We start from the raw sequence: 19,605 nt of genomic DNA on the forward strand, positions 1-19,605 counted from the left end.
CCTATATATATATATATATATATATATATATATATATATATATATATATATATATATATATATATATATTCTAACTGATAAGTGATAACACATAATTATAAATAAGTTTTATTTTTTATTCTACGTCTTCTTTAGGTTTAAATATTATTTACATATTTCTTAACTAATAAGTCATAATTATAGATAAGTTTTTCTTTTTATTTTTAACTGATAAATGATAAGCCATAACTAGAGATAAGTTTTTCTTTTTATTTTACGTATTTTTAGGTTCAAATATTATTTATATATTTTTTGAGTAAAATGTCAAAACGGTCTTTAAGTTTAGGGCACTTTTGTCACTTCAGTCTAAAAATGAAACTTTTTGTATCTGGGTCACTCAGGTTTCATTTTTGTTGCCATTTTCATCCAATTGGCAAAATGGGTTAAACGTTTTTACCTTTTTTGTTGTTTTCCTTATTTAAATGGAGGGTATAATCGTCATTTTATGCCTGAATTCCATCATTTAAATGAGGTAAACGACAAAAAAGGCAAAAATTTCTAACACAGTTTGCCAGTTAGATATAACTGACAACAAAAATAAAATCTCATGAACTCATTTTGGACTGAAGTGGCAAAACTAACCTAAACTTATGGACTATTTTGGTATTTTACTCTAGATTTTTATTGAATTCATTTAATTACTTTACAAATTTCATAATATTGTTAAAATTCTTAAAGTTATGTCTTTCTTTTGTATTCCAACTAAAGAAAATTCAATTCATTATTATTATTATTATTATTATTATTATTATTATTATTATTATTATTATTATTATTATTATTATTATTTAGTTCTATAATTAGGATGTTATATAAATGAAACTACATAAAAGATAACTAGCTTAGTCTAGCGCTATCATGACGTGTGAAAAATGTATTCATACAAATTATCTACAAGCTGCATTCAGTACTTTTATTATTATTAATATTGTTATTATTATTATTATTATTATTAGAGTAAATTACACAGATTGTCCTTTAATTATACTCTAAATTGCAGTCTCTGCCCTTTCCTTTTAATTTGTGCAGGCCATGTCCTTTAAATAACAAATTTGCACACTCTTTGTCCTTTGCTCCAAACCCCATCCAACAATCCAGTTAAATGCACCCATGTGCCTCTCACATGATGGGTAAAATTGTAATTTATCCTCCGCTTAAACATCACCCGAATCTGAACTAACGAATCTGGAGCCCTATACCCGAACCCGAGCTGTAAACAACCACCACCACTGCCACCAGCGTCCACCACCGCAGATGGCCGCGACGCAGCCGCCGTCATCACCACCATCAGCCTCCATCATCATCATCAACAGCATCTATTATTACCACATACTCGCTTATCAGCAAAATAGAGAAAAAAAGGAACGAGAGGTGAGGGGATTTACCGGAAAATCTGTCGGTGAAAAGCTCCACCGCCGTCGTAGCGGCGTTTCTGGTCACCGGAGCGACGACTCCGTCCTCTGCACATCGCCGCACCACCATAAAGGGGTGACCGACACTACTTCTCCATCCCAATCGCTCTCTCTCTCGCTGTTTCTCTCTCTACAAGCCTCTCTCTCTCTTCGATCTCTCTATCTCCGTCATATCCAGTCCGGTGTGGGTGTGAGGGGGGTGTAAGAGGTGAGGGTTGGGTGTGTGTGAAGCCGATCGGGCTACCGGCGCCAGCGGCTGGCCTGTGTATTGCCGGTCATACGAAGAGAAGAGAAATAGGAAGGATAGATCGAGTGGAGGTGGGTAATGGCCGATTTTGTGCTTCAAATGGAAAAGATGAAGTTCTGATTATCTATTTATGTGTGTATGTTAGGTTGCAGGGAGGAAGAAAGACTCCAGAGGTTTTAAAAGGTAGGTGGAGGGTAAATTACAATTTTACCCATCATGTGAGAGGCACATGGGTGCATTTAACTGGGTTGTTGGATGGGGTTTGGAGCAAAGGACAAGGAGTGTGCAAATTTGTTATTTAAAGGACATGGTCTGCACAAATTAAAGGGAAAGGGCAAGGACTGCAATTTAGGGTATAATTAAAGGACAATCTGTGTAATTTACTCTTATTATTATTATTATTATTATTATTATTATTAGTATTATCATTTTACGTCATATGTTATAACGTAATGAATCGGAGATTTATTTCCTCTATTATTTCACTCTCTTTCAGATTCTATTATTTAAATTTAATATTTTATCTAAAAAGATCAATAATATCTTATCACAAAAACTGTTTTATAATATTTTAATAATCTTCATTAGCATGTATATTTATTTAACATTTTAACCCATATATAAACAAGAATAAAGGTAACGCTTACAACCCAAAAGGTGGTTGATGATCATCCCGCTCGCCACTATCTTATCATATCTAAACTTCACCTCACTTTCACACACTCTGCCATATTTCTCTCTTATGGAGTCCCTCTCTATCATCCTCTCATCATCCCCAATTCCCCCAAATCAAAACCCTAAATTTCCCAAATTTAAAACCACCAAAAACCTCAAATCAACCAACACCACCACCTCCCTCAAAACCCAATCTTTATCATTCCTTTTCACTACTTTCCACTTCCCCCTTTCATCATTAGCTTCCGAAGAATCACCCACAGCCGCCAAAATCGATCTAGAATCCGTTGTGGTTTCAATTGATGATTTTTTCAACCGATACCCGTTTTTTGTAGCTGGGGTTGTGTTCGTTTGGCTGTATGTTATACCTGCCACTGAAGAATACTTGAGAAAGTATAAGTTTATATCCGCCATTGATGCTTTCAAGAAGCTTAAAGATGACCCGGATTGTCAGCTGCTGGATATCAGGGATAGTAAGACTTTGCGGGTTCTGGGTTCGCCGAATTTGAAGTTGTTGAATAAGAATGCTGTGCAGGTTGAGTTTCGACAGGGGGATGAGGAGGGTTTTCTGAAGAGAGTGAAGGAGAGTTTTAAAGATCCTCCTCCTGCGAATACCACAGTTTGTATTCTTGACAAGTGAGTTTTTGCATACATTACATACCAGAATCTTTGTGATGTAAATTTACACTTTAAATCCTTATGTATGTATGTATGTATGTATGTATGGAGTCTGAGGTCTCGGTTCCTCCACCGGTTTTCTGCCTTTAACCACGCCAAGGCCAATTGTCCAGTGTAAGCTGCGTTTTACCTCATCATATTGGTTATTGGTGTTACCAAAAACAAAATGCCAAATTGAGATACAGGTGAATCATTGTGGAAACAAGACTAGAGATATTAAGTCATTGGTTCATATGGGGAATTTAAATTCAAGGACATTGATTTAAACCTAATGCAAACCTTCTCTTGGATATGAGCACCATGATTTGGTCTTGGTAAATTATGCATATATAACAAGAATCAAATTTTTTGGATCAATTTTTTTCAACAAAGATTGTGCTTTGTCAGAACCAAGGAATTGATATGAGGCCAATTATCCTAACAACTGGGATCATGAGAACTCGTTATTGGTAAACTCACATGTTATCCCACAAATACCATACTATCCAGTGGGATCAGGTAAAACGCAGGCGGCCTTCAAACCAACGAAAGCTGGTTTATAAATATAATTTTTTACCACTCAAGCAACTCATTTGCTAGAAAATGACTATGTTGCCCTTGCATGCTCTTTTATTTTCAACTATGGCCTTAGAAGTTTGTTTTGTTTTTGATTCCTTTCTTTTGTTTGTAAGGTAGTTTCGATGGTGAATCCATGAAGGTAGCTGAGTTATTGTTCAAAAATGGGTTTAAAGAGGCGTATGCTATCAGAGGCGGGGTTAGAGGCACCAATGGGTGGCTGGTATGTTATACAGTTTTTGATACATCTTATGATTATCAAATAATGCCCGTTGTGATTTGAAACCAATTTAAACTCCTCATTATCTAGTATCGGGTCCTCGCTAGATCAGGGATGTATGCTTTGATAAACGGCTTAATAGGTTCTCCGAATCTGACTATTTTGATCCACAATGTTTTAGAAATTTGGAATCACAGTCACTTTTACCCAAACAATCAAAACTGATATTTCTATTTACAGGAAATACAAGAAAGTCTTCTCCCGCCATCTGTACACATTACCCTCAAAAGAAAAGTAAAAAAGTCAACAGAAGCAAGGAATAATGGAGCAATTGAACAACAGAGTGAGGTCAAAAGCCAGCCAGCAACCGTAGCCGAAATCAAACAAACCGACAATGGCTATGCCAATACATCAAAGGAACCTAAGACAAGATCATCATCTCCATACCCAATGGTAAGATCTGGAGGTGGGAGTGCGGGTTGGGCAATGGGTCAAAACAGGTGTGATACTTTTGTATGCTTAGGGTTACGTTTTCAATAATAAATAAAATGATTTATGCACTAGGTGACTTTGGATACATTTGGCGTGTTTTCTATTAAACAATATTTTATTCTACCCGTATGGCACACCCGGCCGCCTCTAATTTTTCCTCAATTAAATGATGAATCAACAACATGAAGCAAACTAATAATACTAAATTTTTGGATGCAGTATCCCGACATGAAGCCGCCATCTTCCCCAACCCCATCTAAGCCTCAATAGTGAAGCCATGCAGACTCATTTTGTACTCACCGAGTCAACTCAATTTGTTTTTTTTTTTTTTTTTTTTCTATTTATGGACTGCGGTCCGGTTAAGAGAAACATTGAGCTTTATGCGAAAACCTCACTTTGGAATGTAATGAATTGAGGATGGATAATTGTCGTGTTCGAGTGATTGAAGTGTGATAGTTTATTTTGCACATCAGGTTTATTTATTTATTTCTTTTTGGATCTTTTAACCCGTGGGTTTTGATAATGGATTAGTCCACACGTTACAGGTCTTAAAAAAGCCGTTTGGAGGTTGCATATATATAGTACACTTAAAACGACTTTCTTAACATATGCACATCCATCTTCAATTGAACAACAAATGTCATATCTAATCTAAATATATATATAAAAGCTTGGACATAAAATGGTTAACCGGGGACGTACTAAAAGATTATAAATTTTGACTCAATACCCGTCCTGTCTGTCTGAACTGCTCATTTTGCCCATCTCTACTCTACTTACTAGCGTCACCAAAAATTCAACAAAAGCCAAAAATAATTCAACAGTGACTGTTACTATTTCCAGGAGACACGTACAGCAAAAGTGAAACTTAAAACACTATAGTTTTGCACCCCCGGGAGGGGATAAGTAGTCTACTACTCTGTTGTCACTGGTGAATTGGTGGTGGTTCTGGTAAAACAAGCCAAGAATTCAATGTTTCCTTCAGCACCCTTTAAAGGAGACTCTATCCAACCATTGCATTGGAAACCAAGATCTTCTACACCCTTCACAATCTTCTCCCGCACCTACACAAGGTCAACGTTTACTCACTTTTACATTAACCGCCCGCTAGGAACATAGCAGATTGGGGCTACATTCCTGATTTAATGGGCAAATGAGTTAAATAAAAAGAAAACGGGTCAAAGTCAACGCAGATTGAATTGAACCTACTAAATCGCTTTATTCTAAAAGTTAAATTACAAATGTAAAGAGACCGGCAACATACCTCTTGATGAACCAAGGGATCTCTAACAATCCCACCTCCTCCTACCTGTTAAAAAAAAAAAAAAATTAAAAATTCCCTTCAGTGATAAATGACTTAAAAAACTGACCAAATTTTACTCGAATGTGAGTGTTTTTATATACGAGTACCACAAAGCCAAAAAAATAAAATGAAGTGGGCACACAGACCCTTTTTCATACTTGTGATCTACGAGCCTCGAATTGAGGTTTAATTAATGTAATCAGTGTAGCTTCTTCTTTCATCAGGTTAACAACAGCAGGCATGACCTAACAAAACGAAAGGAATGAAACAAACATTTAAGAATTTGTCATGAATGAACTTGTTTCTTTAACGACAAAGCAAACAACGCTTACTACAAGTATAGAGATGAATGAAAGATCCAAAGTCACCAAGTCAACTTTCTGAGGAAGCTCAGTAAGATATCTCAAATTGGTCCTCTCGATAACAGATACACGTTCATCTCGACGAATTTTATCTGCCACCTGTATAAAATCCAAACATGTTTTATTTTTCATAATATTATACTTTATGTTAATTTATCATGTAGGATTTACCTGTCCATAACCTACATCAACACCATAAACAAAAGAAGCACCATACTGAAGCAAACAATCAGTAAACCCTCCGGTTGACAGCCCTGCGTCAAGTGCCACTTTTCCAGTAACATCAACACCTAATTGTTCAATGGCAGCTTCTAATTTATGTCCTGCTCTAAAGTAACGTAAGTGAAATCAGATATAGAAGCTAGATTTTCACATATAAATAATAAATAAAGTAAGTTGCTTGGGAGAATAATCACCTACATACATATTTTGGTATTTCAGCCTTGATCTCTACAATGGCTTTGTCAGAGACCTGGTGTCCAGCTTTAGTTACAACTTTCCCATTAACAATCACCTTACCTAAAACACAAAGCTAGTTTTGAGTAGAGGTCGTAAAAGAAGCTAATTCTGTAAGGGTCAATAGACCTGATTACAAAAAGCACATAATTAGACCGCTTCTATCCAATATGTTTAAGTTTTTTTAATAAATCACTAGTGTTATATATGATTACAGAAATGTACTAGGAGTGACGCTCTACCCATTTGGCCTGGTGGAGATAAAATAAAACCAGAATATATATATATATTTAAATGGCTTGGAATTGCGACTGCAAAGTAAACAAAGAATGAACCTTGTATGATCCACGATTGAATGTAATTTCGACTATATTGCTGAAACTTCTCGAGACATACTTCATCCAATCTCTTCTTCCTATTAATTAATATAAATCAAGAAAAAAAAATCATTGAGAAATCAAGATTCTAGAGCCACCAAAGGAAGGCTACCTTATGAGACGAAATAGACTAGAAGATTATTATTCAAAAAAGGGCCGAACCATGTCATGTGTATACAGTAAGCAAAAGACTAACAACAATCAACATAGAACATGAAGGGATGGACATAGTCTACTGATATGTCTAACCACAAAGCACCCAAAGTCTGGGCGCGTGCCTAAGGAAGGAAGGAAGAGAGACAGAAAGAGTTGCTCACTTGTTTACTGGTAAAACTTTTCCTGATTTTAGAGTGGCGAAGCTTCGTATCGGACAAGTTTTGTGTGCATTCACTGAATTGCAACGTGGAAGTAGTTAACATCAAATCACAACTCACTAGCAGATGCGATGATTATCATCAAACACAAATCCTTTTATTTGCATAATTACTACTACAAATGTTTAATAACTTTCTGTGACATCCTTTTAACTGAATTAGCAAATTGTATCGCTCTCAATTCAAATTCAAATTCAAATTCAAATTCAAACAAATACTAGATCGAATTCTAAAATCAGTAACTAGCAGGCTGAAATTGACAAAACTTTCGGAAAATAAAGCAGGAGTACTTGGATGGTAACTCTGTTTGGAGAAGAAGAAGGAGGCTCCATCACACCGGCGAAATAACGGCAGCTTCGACAGTTGCAGCAGCGCCATTGATGTTTTCGCTACCTTTGGATGAGCGGCTACCAAATCGGATATGCGGTGGGCTGATGTAGTATTGGGCCTTCAAGCATTTCAATTGGACCCACGTAACCCAATTCATGCGTTTGGTTTGGGGCATTGCTCGACACGTGGCGATGGTTGGATCCACAAGCCAATACTCAAAAACTAGGGGTGTGGTGGAGCGTCGCTTAGCTGGCGTGGCCAGCCATGTGGGATCCACAAGCTAATACTCAAGCCCAACGGCTACTTTGAACCAACCAACCATAACCAGACACGTCACCCCAGGCCAGCATCCCACGCCAAGCAATATTGGCACGCCAAGCGGGCAACGCCCACCAAAACACCAACCCGGGGTGAAGCACCCGGCGTTAAAGGGCCAACAACGCCAAAACCCACGCCCACACCCACCGGTCTTATGGAACGAGTGTATGGAAGGATTCTCAAACCCTTATCTGATTATAGTTATAAAACTATGGGTTGAGTTATAATACAAAGGGATTTAAAAGTGTAATAAGCTACTATAGAGTGATAAGTTTCCAAGGAGAAATCAAGTGGGAAGAGTAATTTTGTTTAAGGGAATTAAAAGAACATGCACATGCAAATCACATGTTATCCCCCCCCCCCACATTTTTTAATTGCCCGTAACTTTCTACGTCATTTTTTTTAAATTATACCATAAAATCGAGCTTCTTTTTATCTTTAATATGAGTATCATATTGTTATAGTTTTCAAAAAATAAAAATAAAAAATAAAAATAAAAACCCAGGCGTATTACACAATAGACATAATGTAAAACATAATGAATATCAAACTAAAAACACAATAGAAAATAAAAACAAAAAATACAATCCTTTTTAAACCTTATATCCTAAGTTCCCAACAATATCCCCGTAAAATGATGCTAAAAACTTAATTTTCAAAAATTGTTTTAGTTTGTCAACTATGAGACAAAAGCCTTCAATCCTTTTTAAACCTTCCATCCAACTTCATTGTTACTTCCATCGATTATGTCCTATTAGGTTTCAATATGTCAAATTTGATTAATTATGTCAGCGATTGACGAGCTCTAACTTTGTTTTCAAATATCGCTCATAATGAGTTAAAAGAGTCACACATGTCTATTTTACCATCATTGAGCATAACCGGCCCCGTTGACTGTAACATCCATAAAAAATGGATCTCTGAAACCCGATCCGGATCGTAAAACCGGACCTCTTGAAATTTAAAAAAAGGAGAATTAAATACACAAACCGTCCAAGAATTGTTTTTCCCACTTGTCTTACAGGTTGTAACCCATGCGCTGCCTTCCTCCTTCCTCACTTTCACAACCCGACGAAGCAGCCCAACCCAAAACGCGACCCGATTTTGTTTCATCATCTCACCCAATGTATGACCTTTCAATTGACCCCATTCTCTTGGCCATTATGGGGAAATGATTGTAGGATCTTCTTATTCAATAAGCACAGGACCTAGATTTGTTTGCCTAGTTCATATGTGTGGAATTCATATTAACTAGTGACAATTATCAAGATTACTGTTTCAATTCACTTGTTTCATTAATTTGTTTAACAATTACAGATCTGTGTGAAATCCGATAGGGCTTCGCCATATCAGTCACCAAAACACGTACAGACTCAGACCTCAACACTCCTATTTATAGACTTGGTGTTTACCTTTGTGCGAGGTTAAGTCTATTTTCGTACGAAGGTAAGTTATCTTCGTACGAAGGTAAAAGCTACCTTCGTACGAAGTGAACTTCACTTCGTGCGAAGTTAATATATACAAAAGAAATCTAACAGTTTAAGCCCTATTACATACTCAGACACGACCCTAAGACGTATGTTATAGACATAGTGCATCAACAAACTCCCCCTTGGATATTGTCACACCCCAACCGTTGGCGGAATCATCAGGACGCGGCACTGAGCGAAACAGATTGTCCAGTAGTTTCCATAACAACTATCATTACTATCCAGTTTAAAATGACACGTCCCATACCGTGTCCCAAATATTATAATAAATTATTACAGATAACAACTAGTCAAGTAATTCTGTTCCGACAACTCAGATTTAAATTAATACAAAACATAAATATTGTTCAATGCTCCTAAAGACCCAGCCTGACAAGATCTACAGACAACTATGCCCTAGTTGCTTGTTCCTGACAGACAACTATTTGTTGGGGGCCTCTAAGGCTTTATTCTAGCTTCACTTCCCTAGCAAGCAAATACCTTAAACACCTGTCACATACGTTAAAATAAAGTCAATACATAAAATGTAAAGGTGAGCATACAAGTTTAATAATAGCATATAGAGTTCGAATAGTTTACGCATAACCAGCACGTACACAGAGGGAAATGATGCATGTTACTTATCGACATGGACCTATCGATACCAACGACTGCGGGTTGACTGTCCGAGACAGTTCGCAATACATGATTACCACCGTAATCCATGCAAGTAATTGTCCTTAACAACCCCCGTGTGAACGGGTGCTGAGTCCAAACTATAGTACTACGTTGCTAAGGCAGGTAGACAGCATTCCACGTGTAAACATAACAACAAGCATACATTTAGTCACGTAATACATGCAATCGGTTAGCGTTCAAATAGTTGGAATAGTGTGTTCGATTGTGATTTTGATAAGTAACGTATGTAACACCCAAAAGTGCTAAAGCAAAAAGGGTTCGAGTATACTCACAGTGGTTGGTTATGGATTGAAGGGAGCGCTGAGAGTAGGGTTAGCCTGAATAGTTCGATAACATAACGATGAGTAACGCGGAAATGCATCAAGTGTAAAAGGATCGAATAGCCTGGTCGATCGAACAGCAGGTTCGATCAAACGGGCTGTTCGTTCGGCTTGAAAGTCCGGCTGAATAATCTTGTTCGGTCGGCCGGTAGGCTCGATCGGCTGGACCATTCGAGTGGATTGTTTCTTCCTCTAATGTGTTTGTGTATGATGGTTTGAACTTTTGAAGTTTTCGTTGTAGTATTTGAGAACACCGAAGTGTTCTTACCTTTCAGGTCGATCGATCGAACGGTCTGTTCGATCGGCCGGCTTAGCCGATCGGTTAGGAACTTCAGAAGTAGTTCTCAGCTGGATGTCACTCGATCGAACAGTCTGTTCGATCGGCTGGCACTCCTTACTACGAACGAGTTGCAAAATCGATTAAGTGTTGAAGCATAGTATCTCATGATCCGAAGAGTAATGTTTACCAATCGAGTAGCATATTCGATCGAACATCACTTCGTCAATAGCATACTTCATGAAATTCGAAAAGTGTGGAACCATGTGCTAGCCGATCGGCTGGCCCGGCCGATCGGCTGGTATGTTCGATCGGCTGGCCCGGCCGATCGGCTGGTATGTTCGATCGGCTGGGCTGTTCGTTCGAGCAGCCTAGCCGTTCGGCCAACAATTCTGACCTGGTCGGCCTTTCGTCTAACACTTGGCTGTTTGATTATTTGTCATGATTTTAAGGTATTCTGACAGCGAGTTAAACCATAGAACGTGGGTTCTTACTTGCTTCACCGGTTCGGACAGGAATCACCCAAGTCCGGCCGGTGAACGGTTCGGAACGGTAGTTTGATGTTTAACCCGAAATCGGTGAACCTTGTAGATAGTATCCGAATCTTGAACCTTTTAACCGTTAGAATGACTAGTTAGTTGGATCGAGCTCCGTTTCTATCGGTTTAAAATGTTGAAGAAAAGTTGGAAATCCTTACATGAAAATGTTAAGATTCTTACAAATCCTAGTTTGTTTATGTGGAAATCGGTCAGATCTAAGCTATTCATAGTTGAATGAGGCCAAAGTATGATGTTCTTCAAGAACACCATGATGACATCACCCAAGAACACTTAGATCTTGGTGATTTCACAGTTAGAAATCAAGTTTTGAAAGATAGAAAGGTGTAGAATCATGTAATGATAAAAAACGTACAAGAATTAGAGTGAAAACTTACCGGAGTTGAGAGAAATCTGAGAAAAGGTGAAGAACAAGGCTGGTTCGGTCAGAGCTTTCCAAAAATAGAAAGGGTGATAATGACAGGGCTATTTATAGGCCTCCCAAAGAGGAAAGTGTCAACCGATCGGCCAGGATCTCCAATCGAATGGCCTGCTCGATCGGCCAGGAAAGTGCTAGCCGATCGGCTGGCCTGTTCGATCAGGATGCTTCCTGCTCGATCAGCAACCCTTTTCGAATGTTTCGCGACGGTTTTTGATATTTCGATTTCGATAGACGATGATACGAATGTGATAGAGTTCCTAGTCAAATTACTTTCAGTCCCAACTACTATATCTAACATACAACCATCTATAAGTCGCGTTTCGATGTCGGTTTCGATTGAGTTTGATTGCCTTTCGAGTTTCGGTCCGAGTTTCGATTGATTCGATTGAATACCACACAAAACATAAAGTAAACATGCACAAGTAACACATAAGGCACACACACGTAAGTATTACCACACTAGTTTCGCATAGTTCGAGTCTCGAGTTCGATTGATTGATTTGATTAACTTGATTATTGATTGATTAACTTTATCGCATTGTTACTTCCTATTATTCACAGTCGTAAATCGGTCGCATTGATTAAGCATTCGATCATTTTATTTAGACAACACTTACTCCACATAATACAAAAAGCAAAAACAAACATTAACAGTCAAAGAAGTCAAAGTTGCTTGGACTTTGACTTTGACTTTGACATTCGAAAACACGGGGTGTTACAGCCTCCCCTTGTTTAGGGAATTTCGTCCCGAAATTAGGCTCGAAGTTGCACATCACCGTGAGTCATTTTACCAATTTGATGCTTCAGATCTATTTAAACAACTGCGGGTACTTGGCCTTCATGTCGCTTTCGAGTTCCCAAGTGAACTCCGCGCCTCGCTTGCCTTCCCATCGGACTTTCACGATAGGGATGCGTGAGCGCCTGAGTTGCTTGGTTTGACGATCCATAATTTTGACAGGCTTTTCCACGAAGTGTAAGGTTTCGTTGACCTGAAGATCGTCGAGTGGTACGATTAGATCATGATCAGCAAGGCATTTTCGGAGGTTAGACACATGGAAAGTCGGGTGGACGTTACTGAGTTCCTCCGGTAGTTCGAGTCTGTAGGCGACTTTTCTGATCCTTTCCAGAATCTTAAAAGGTCCAACATATCGAGGCGCTAGTTTCCCTTTCTTGCCGAATCTGACTACACCCTTCCAAGGGGCTACCTTTAGGAGTACGTAGTCGCCAACGTCAAATTCAAGGGGCTTGCGTCTTCTATCGGCGTAACTTTTCTATCTACTTCGAGCTTTTATCAAGTTGTCTCGAATCTGGTGGATTTTGTCAGTCGTTTCTTATAGAATCTCGGGACCGGTTAGTTGCGAATGACCGATCTCGTGCCACACAATAGGCGATCGACATCTCCTACCATATAAGGCCTCGAATGATGCCATTTGAATGCTGGCATGATAGCTGTTATTGTACGAGAATTCGACTAGTGGCAGGTGTTTGTTCCAACTACCACCAAAATCTATGACACACGCCCGGAGCATGTCTTCAAGAGTACGGATCGTTCTTTCAGTCTGTCCGTCGGTTTGTGGATGGAATGCAGTACTCAGATTAAGCGACGTACCAAGAGCCGCCTGAAACGTTTCCCACAACCGAGAAGTAAACCGAGCATCACGGTCAGAGATGATGTCGCGAGGCGTACCATGATTACAAGTGATCTCGTCGGTGTAGATTTGGGCTAGTCGTTCCACCTTGTAGTCTTCTTGTATTGGCAAAAAGTGGGCGGATTTGGTTAGACGATCAACTATAACCCAAATACTGTCGTGACCTGATGGCGTGGGCGGGAGTTTCGTTATGAAATCCATAGCTATACTCTCCCACTTCCATATAGGTATCGGCCGTTGTTCGAGTAAGCCAGAAGGTCTTTGATGTTCATCCTTGACTCTTGCGCAAGTTAAACAACTTCCAACGTAAAGGGCGATATCCCGTTTCATGCCCGGCCACCAGTACTTATAACGCAGGTCCTGTTACATCTTGTCAGCACCGGGATGAATGGAGTATCGGGATTTGTGGGCTTCATTCATGATAATCTTTCGCAAATCGGTCCGTTTAGGGATCCAGATTCGGTCCAGATAGTAGAATATCCCATCAGCTTTGCTTACTAACTGAGCTCCATCGTGATATATCCTCTCTCTCTTTAGCGTACGCTCGTTAAAGCAAGCATGTTGAGCTTCGCGGATAAGGGCTTCGAGGTTATGCTGGGCTTGAACGTTTCGGATACTGAGTACGTAACTCTTTCTGCTGAGCGCGTCGGCAACAACATTCGTTTTGCCTGGGTGATAATCGTTGAGGAGTTCTACCCATCGGCTTTGACGCATATTAAGTTCCCTTTGATTGAAGATATGTTGTAAACTCCTGTGATCAGTGTAGATTGTACACTTAGTGCCATACAGGTAGTGTCGCCAAATCTTTAATGCAAAGACAACCGCGCCTAGCTCGAGTCCATGGGTTGTATAGTTCTTCTCGTGGATCTTGAGCTGTCGAGATGCGTAAGCTATAACCTTGTCTCGCTGCATGAGGACACAACCAAGACCAAGGTTGGAAGCATCACAGTAGACAATGAAATCGTTGCTTCCGTCGGGCAGCGTAAGAATCGGAGCGTTGCACAACATGTGCTTGAGGGTTTGAAAGGCAGATTCTTGTGCGGTTCCCCACACAAAAGGCTTGTCTTTATGGGTAAGAGCGGTAAGCGGTACAGCGATTTTGGAGAATCCTTCAATAAATCGTTGATAATAGCCTGCTAGTCCGAGAAAAGAACGAACTTCAGACGGGTTCTTAGGCGTAATCCAACTTTTGACGGCTTCAATCTTCGCGGGATCGACGTGTATTCCCTGACTATTCACGATGTGACCCAGAAACTGAACTTCCTCTAACCAGAATTCACACTTGGAGAACTTGGCGTAGAGTTGGTTCCCCTGAAGTAACTCGAGAACCAAACGTAGATGTTGCGCGTGTTCGGCTTTCGATTTGGAATAGATCAAGACATCGTCAATGAACATGATGACGAAACGGTCTAAGAAAGGCTTACAAACGCGATTCATCAGATCCATAAAGACTGCGGGTGCGTTAGTTAAACCGAAAGGCATAACAACGAATTCATAATGGCCATATCGGGTTTGGAAAGCGGTTTTGGGGATGTCTTTCTCTTGAATCCGCAATTGATGATAGCCTGAACGTAGATCGATCTTCGAGAAACACTTGGCACCTTGCAGCTGATCAAATAAGTCATCGATTCGAGGCAAAGGGTATCGATTCTTAATGGTTAGCTAATTCAATTCCCTATAGTCGATGCACATCCGGAATGACCCGTCCTTCTTTTTGACGAAAAGGACTGGCGCGCCCCAGGGAGAGGTGCTTGGGCGAATAAAGCCTTTTTCGAGCAATTCCTGGAGTTGGTTCGAGAGTTCCCGCATTTCGGATGGAGCGAGTCGGTACAGAGCTTTGGCAACGGGGTTAGCTCCAGGAATGAGGTCAATACGAAAGTCGATATCACGACTCGGCGGTAGTCCGGGGAGATCGTCAGGGAACACCTGAGGAAACTCACGGACCACTGGAACATCTTTGACTTCAACTTTCTTTTTCTTGTCCTTCTCCGCTACTACAATGTTGGCCAAGAAGGCTCGGTATTCCTTGCGGAGATACTTGCTGGCTTGAATACACGACATAAGGTTGAGACCTTTCGACGCTGTTTCACCGTATACACATAGAAGATCACCATTTGCGAGCGAGAATCGAATCATCTTTTCAAATCACACAACTTCAGCATGGTTTTCGCGAAGAAAGTCCATGCCTACTATGATGTCGAAACTTCCGAGTTGCATCGGAATAAGGCCGATTGGAAAGATGTGATTGTTGAGCTCGAGAGTACAATCACGAAGAACAGAGTTAACTACGACAGTTCTTCCCGTAGCGACTTCGACTTCGAATGACGAGGACAGATAAGAGCGCTTACGACTAAGGAGCTTCTCGAATTCAAACGACACAAAGCAGTTATCGGCTCCAGTATCAAACAAACATGATGCATAAATACCATTCACAAGGAACGTACCACTAACCACGTTGTTATCCGCCTGAGCCTGACGGGCATTGATGTTGAAGGTTCGAGCATGGGCCGCTTGCTGCTGTTGCTGAGGCTGCTGTGGTTGCTACTGGGGCTCTTGCTTAACCACCCTGTTCGGGCATCTGTTTGCAAAGTGGTTAGGGTCACCACATGTAAAGCAGACTCGAGCATTGACTGCAGGTGCTTGAGCTGCTTGTTGGCCTTGAGGGGCGGGGAGTAGAGCTTGATTGACGGTAGCTTGAGCTGGGGCTTGACGGGGACCATAGCGACAGTTCGTAGTGAAATGACCGTAAAGGTTGCAGTGAGCGCAAAAACGACAGGCTAGACCCACTAGATGATGATACGAGCATGTCGGGCAGAGTGGGTGAGGGCCTGTGTATGCACGCTTTGCTGGCGGTGCGTTGATCACTGGAGCTGAGCGGTGTTGCTGTTGCTGCTGAGCTGGTACAGCTTGTAGAGGAGCAGCAGTTGTTGCGGCAACACAGCTCTTGTTGCTGGAGCTGTTGTTGTTGTGCTTCTTCTTTCTTCTTGATGACTTGGAGGATTGAGCAGATGAGTCGGTGGGTGCTGCGGTGGTGGCTTGGTGCAGAGACTTGGTATGCTTATCCCAAAAACCAGACTTCACTCGCTTGTCGTTGATCTCAGCGGCGAGTAGGTAAGTCTCTTCAATCGTTGCTGGCTTGGCGGCGTGAACAAAGTCGGCTACACAGTCGGGCAGGGCTCGAATGTACTTCTTGATGGTTTGATCTGGGGTCTTGACCTGATCGGGACATGTGATGCTAAACTGCTTGAAACGAGCAGTGAGAGCAGCGTTGTCTCCATCCTTCTGCTTGATGGTCCAAAACTCGTCCTCCAACTTTTGGCGTTCATGAGGAGGGCAGAATTCGTCGATCATAATTGCCTTCAACTCCTCCCATGTTAGCTCATAAGCTGCATCATTTCCGCGCTTGTTTCGTTCGGCCGTCCACCAGTCTAGGGCACGGGACTGGAAGACGCCTGTAGCATGGAGGGTGCGGAGATTCTCAGGACAGCCGCTTTGGCGCAGAGTGACTTCAACCGAGTCAAACCAGTGAAACATGGCGGTAGGGCCATCCTCGCCAGTGAACTCTTTGGGTCCGCATGTTTTGAACTGCTTGAAGCTGAAAGCAGCCTTGCTAGCATCTTTGGGTGCATCTGTTCGTGATTCATCAGTCGACTTGCTGACGTTTTCATAAACATTGCTCACAGCTTTTGCCACACTTTTGGTGATGATAGCGGCAAGACGCTTATCTCTCTTTTCCTGACGAGTCAGGTGGTGTCGGGATCCAGACGACGACATGGTCTGCAATAGACATCGTCACAGTACTCAACACAACGTAGTCGTACCTCACACGTCTAGACTACTAAAGCATAGGAAAACGTCAGAACACATATCACATAAACACATGGGCACATAACCACAGATACACGGAAACACATAGAGCACAGAGTCACATAAACACAGAAGCACATATACTCATACACACCTAATCATAGAAGCAGTCAGAAAGCAGAAACCTATCCTTCCAAGGTCGAGTGTCGTTCGTATAGCGATCACATAGAGTGTATCGGGTAGCATAGTATAGTATAGTCTATCTTAGTCGTATAGCATAGCATAGTGTGATATCGTCTAGATTGCAGCAACTGGAGATCGAATTGAGACAAAATGGAAATGCGAGTCATGTGTGTTGATCGAAATGGCAGCAAAATCGAATAATATCCAAGATATAAACACATAAACAGATGAAGCACACATAAACACATAAAATCAACGAGTTATCAGAGTACACGGCTGTGGTTCTCAGAATCAAAACACATAAAATCGGGTGATAGATTGTCTGCGGCTATTAGACATCGACTATCCAAAGCAATCCGACTATTCACAGTAGACTTGTCGTCACCTTCGACTTTAAGGGTCGTGTTTCTGCCTCGATTCTCGGGCATTCCACACGCATCCCCTAGGTCATACTTGTGAGTTCAGGTCGTTGGAATCCGTCGAAGCTTTGGTGAGATGAAACATGTAACAACTCTCACTAAAATCAATACTTAGGGTGTTAATTATCTATTAAGGAAACCCTAATTAAGAAACCCAAGTAATTCTGCATAAACCCTAAAATTTTCATAACAATCAGAATTAGGATCAGGGCCCCTAAAACTCAAGGGGGATAAACCCTAATCGATATTTATCTTCTAAATTCGTTGTCTGAATTCAAATTTCACGAAATGTCAACTCAGCAAGCCTACTGGGACACAAGGCTACCCTAGGGTAGATTGGCATCTCTCGCGCCACGCGACAGGTGCATGTATCCCTGTCGCGACACGCGAGGGGGACCATTTTCTGGGTATAAATAGTCGGGTCTGGGACTTGAAATTTTGCTTTAATTCGACGTTCAAATTCCTATTATGCTATGAGTTATAGTCGAAACAGTCCAACAACACACACAATTCACGAATCACTGCCGCAATCCGGGTAATAACTCAATCGCTATTACGATTCAATGTCCGATCGATTGTAACTATCCAATGATTGATTGAGTGCTGCTCAAATTGATTTTATACTTTGTTATTCATCGTGATTTCGACTTGAATGTTTGAGTACCTGCTCAAATTAGGGCTATACTCTGTCATTCGTTGTGAATCTGTTGAATTGTTAAGTATTGCACTTGTAAATCGTTGTGAGGGTTTAATCTCGTGAATTGTCGTAACTGCTGTATTAGTTACTAACCTGTTTGTGTGTACGTTGTTATTCGAATTAGGTTAATCAAGGCTAATCAGTAGGCTTATACTCTGCTCGTTAAATCTGCAATGTGAGTCATTCTTTTTTTATCAACTGTTTTACAATACTCCAAATTATTTTTCAAAGGTTATAGTTACAGGGATTAAGTCGTGGTTATCTTGAATCACTGGCTAGTGGGGTATTGTGCACATTACTAATTTTCTCCCAGTTAGGTTCATTGACCTACTAGGGATAATCATCACTATTTGGGTTCATTGACCTAATAGTGGTATGACCATCGTCACCATTGTGACATGTCACCATTGTGACACGGCGCCAGATAAATATAAAGATATAAACCATTGTAATCGCTCTTATGCTGTAATTTATAACTAAGGGTCATTTTATAAAACCTGAATGAACTCACTCAGTATTTCCCGCTGACAAAACCTTTTTCAAACATGTTTCAGGTGATCTGTTGTGATTCAAGATAAGTGCCGTGAAACACTTCAAGCTTAGAAAAGTGGCTCAATGTAAATAAATAAAAGAAACATGTTTTGTAAAATAAAGATTTCCCAGTGAAATCATCTTATTATAAATTACCGGGGTTTTATCCCTAGATTATATAAACGGGCAGTTTTAAATATTGAAAGATCCTGTTTTAAAAAGACTTCCGCTGTCACCTAAATTAAATACCACGGGATTTCTGTCCCGCGGCTCCTGAAACGGGTCAAACCGGGTCGGGGGCCGTGATAGAAAAAGGTGGTATCAGAGCCACTGATATAAGCTTACTACTGATTTAAGCCTATTAAATTATTTGAAGAATACTTAAGTTGCTATTTTATGATTATGTGTTTTATTATCTAACTAATTGTGTACAGTATGGACAGATCTTTTATATGCTAGCCAATATAGCAATTGATGCAAATCCTTAAATAATTTGACCCAATTTTTAGTACCTTTATTATCTACAGTCTAGAAACCTCATTCGGTAAATAAATAAATTTACAAATAAAACCTAGTGTGTTTTAAATTTCAGTTGTTTTGGTAGTTAACCAGTATGAATATTTAAAAGTTTTTCTATAAAAAATTTTGCTATAAATTTTAACTTAGTAATTATGTGTATTTTGTTAAACAGCATGAGTAACTTGTCTGACGCCCTTCAGAATTTAAATCTATATCCGG

General features: G+C 40.2%; 2 protein-coding genes across 2 annotated transcripts; one reads left to right on the forward strand and one right to left on the reverse strand.

Annotated features, from left to right (window-relative positions):
* Positions 1-2,359: 2,359 nt before the first annotated feature.
* LOC110867947 (rhodanese-like domain-containing protein 4A, chloroplastic) lies at positions 2,360-4,787 on the forward strand. Its single transcript, XM_022117013.2, has 5 exons — positions 2,360-3,009; positions 3,103-3,165; positions 3,727-3,829; positions 4,067-4,279; positions 4,538-4,787. Exons 1-5 carry the CDS (start codon positions 2,363-2,365, stop codon positions 4,586-4,588), a joined length of 1,077 nt encoding a protein of 358 aa, XP_021972705.1. The 5' UTR covers positions 2,360-2,362; the 3' UTR covers positions 4,589-4,787.
* A 157-nt stretch (positions 4,788-4,944) lies between these two features.
* Positions 4,945-7,637, reverse strand: LOC110867948 (hemolysin A). The gene is made up of 9 exons (XM_022117014.2): positions 7,481-7,637; positions 7,134-7,206; positions 6,775-6,854; positions 6,400-6,502; positions 6,155-6,311; positions 5,954-6,082; positions 5,780-5,866; positions 5,583-5,627; positions 4,945-5,382 (listed from the first exon to the last, which is right to left on the reverse strand). The coding sequence occupies exons 1-9, from the start codon at positions 7,566-7,568 to the stop codon at positions 5,233-5,235; spliced, it is 912 nt and encodes a 303-aa protein (XP_021972706.1). The 5' UTR covers positions 7,569-7,637; the 3' UTR covers positions 4,945-5,232.
* Between the last annotated feature and the right edge of the window lie 11,968 nt (positions 7,638-19,605).

This window comes from Helianthus annuus, chromosome 7 (assembly GCF_002127325.2).
Source record: "Helianthus annuus cultivar XRQ/B chromosome 7, HanXRQr2.0-SUNRISE, whole genome shotgun sequence".
NCBI lineage: Eukaryota > Viridiplantae > Streptophyta > Magnoliopsida > Asterales > Asteraceae > Helianthus > Helianthus annuus.

Excerpts from the sequence above, each read along its gene's own strand:
- LOC110867947 (XM_022117013.2), top strand. The coding sequence starts at position 2,363 with ATGATCATCCCGCTCGCCACTATCTTATCATATCTAAACTTCACCTCA. Across the intron at positions 3,010-3,102 it reads ACAGTTTGTATTCTTGACAA|TCTGAGGTCTCGGTTCCTCC; the intron begins GTGAGTTTTTGC and ends GTATGTATGGAG. Across the intron at positions 4,280-4,537 it reads CATCATCTCCATACCCAATG|TATCCCGACATGAAGCCGCC; the intron begins GTAAGATCTGGA and ends TTTTGGATGCAG.
- LOC110867948 (XM_022117014.2), bottom strand. The coding sequence starts at position 7,568 with ATGGCGCTGCTGCAACTGTCGAAGCTGCCGTTATTTCGCCGGTGTGAT. Across the intron at positions 6,083-6,154 it reads TTGATGTAGGTTATGGACAG|GTGGCAGATAAAATTCGTCG; the intron begins GTAAATCCTACA and ends GATTTTATACAG. Across the intron at positions 5,628-5,779 it reads TCGAGGCTCGTAGATCACAA|GTAGGAGGAGGTGGGATTGT; the intron begins GTATGAAAAAGG and ends TTTTTTTAACAG.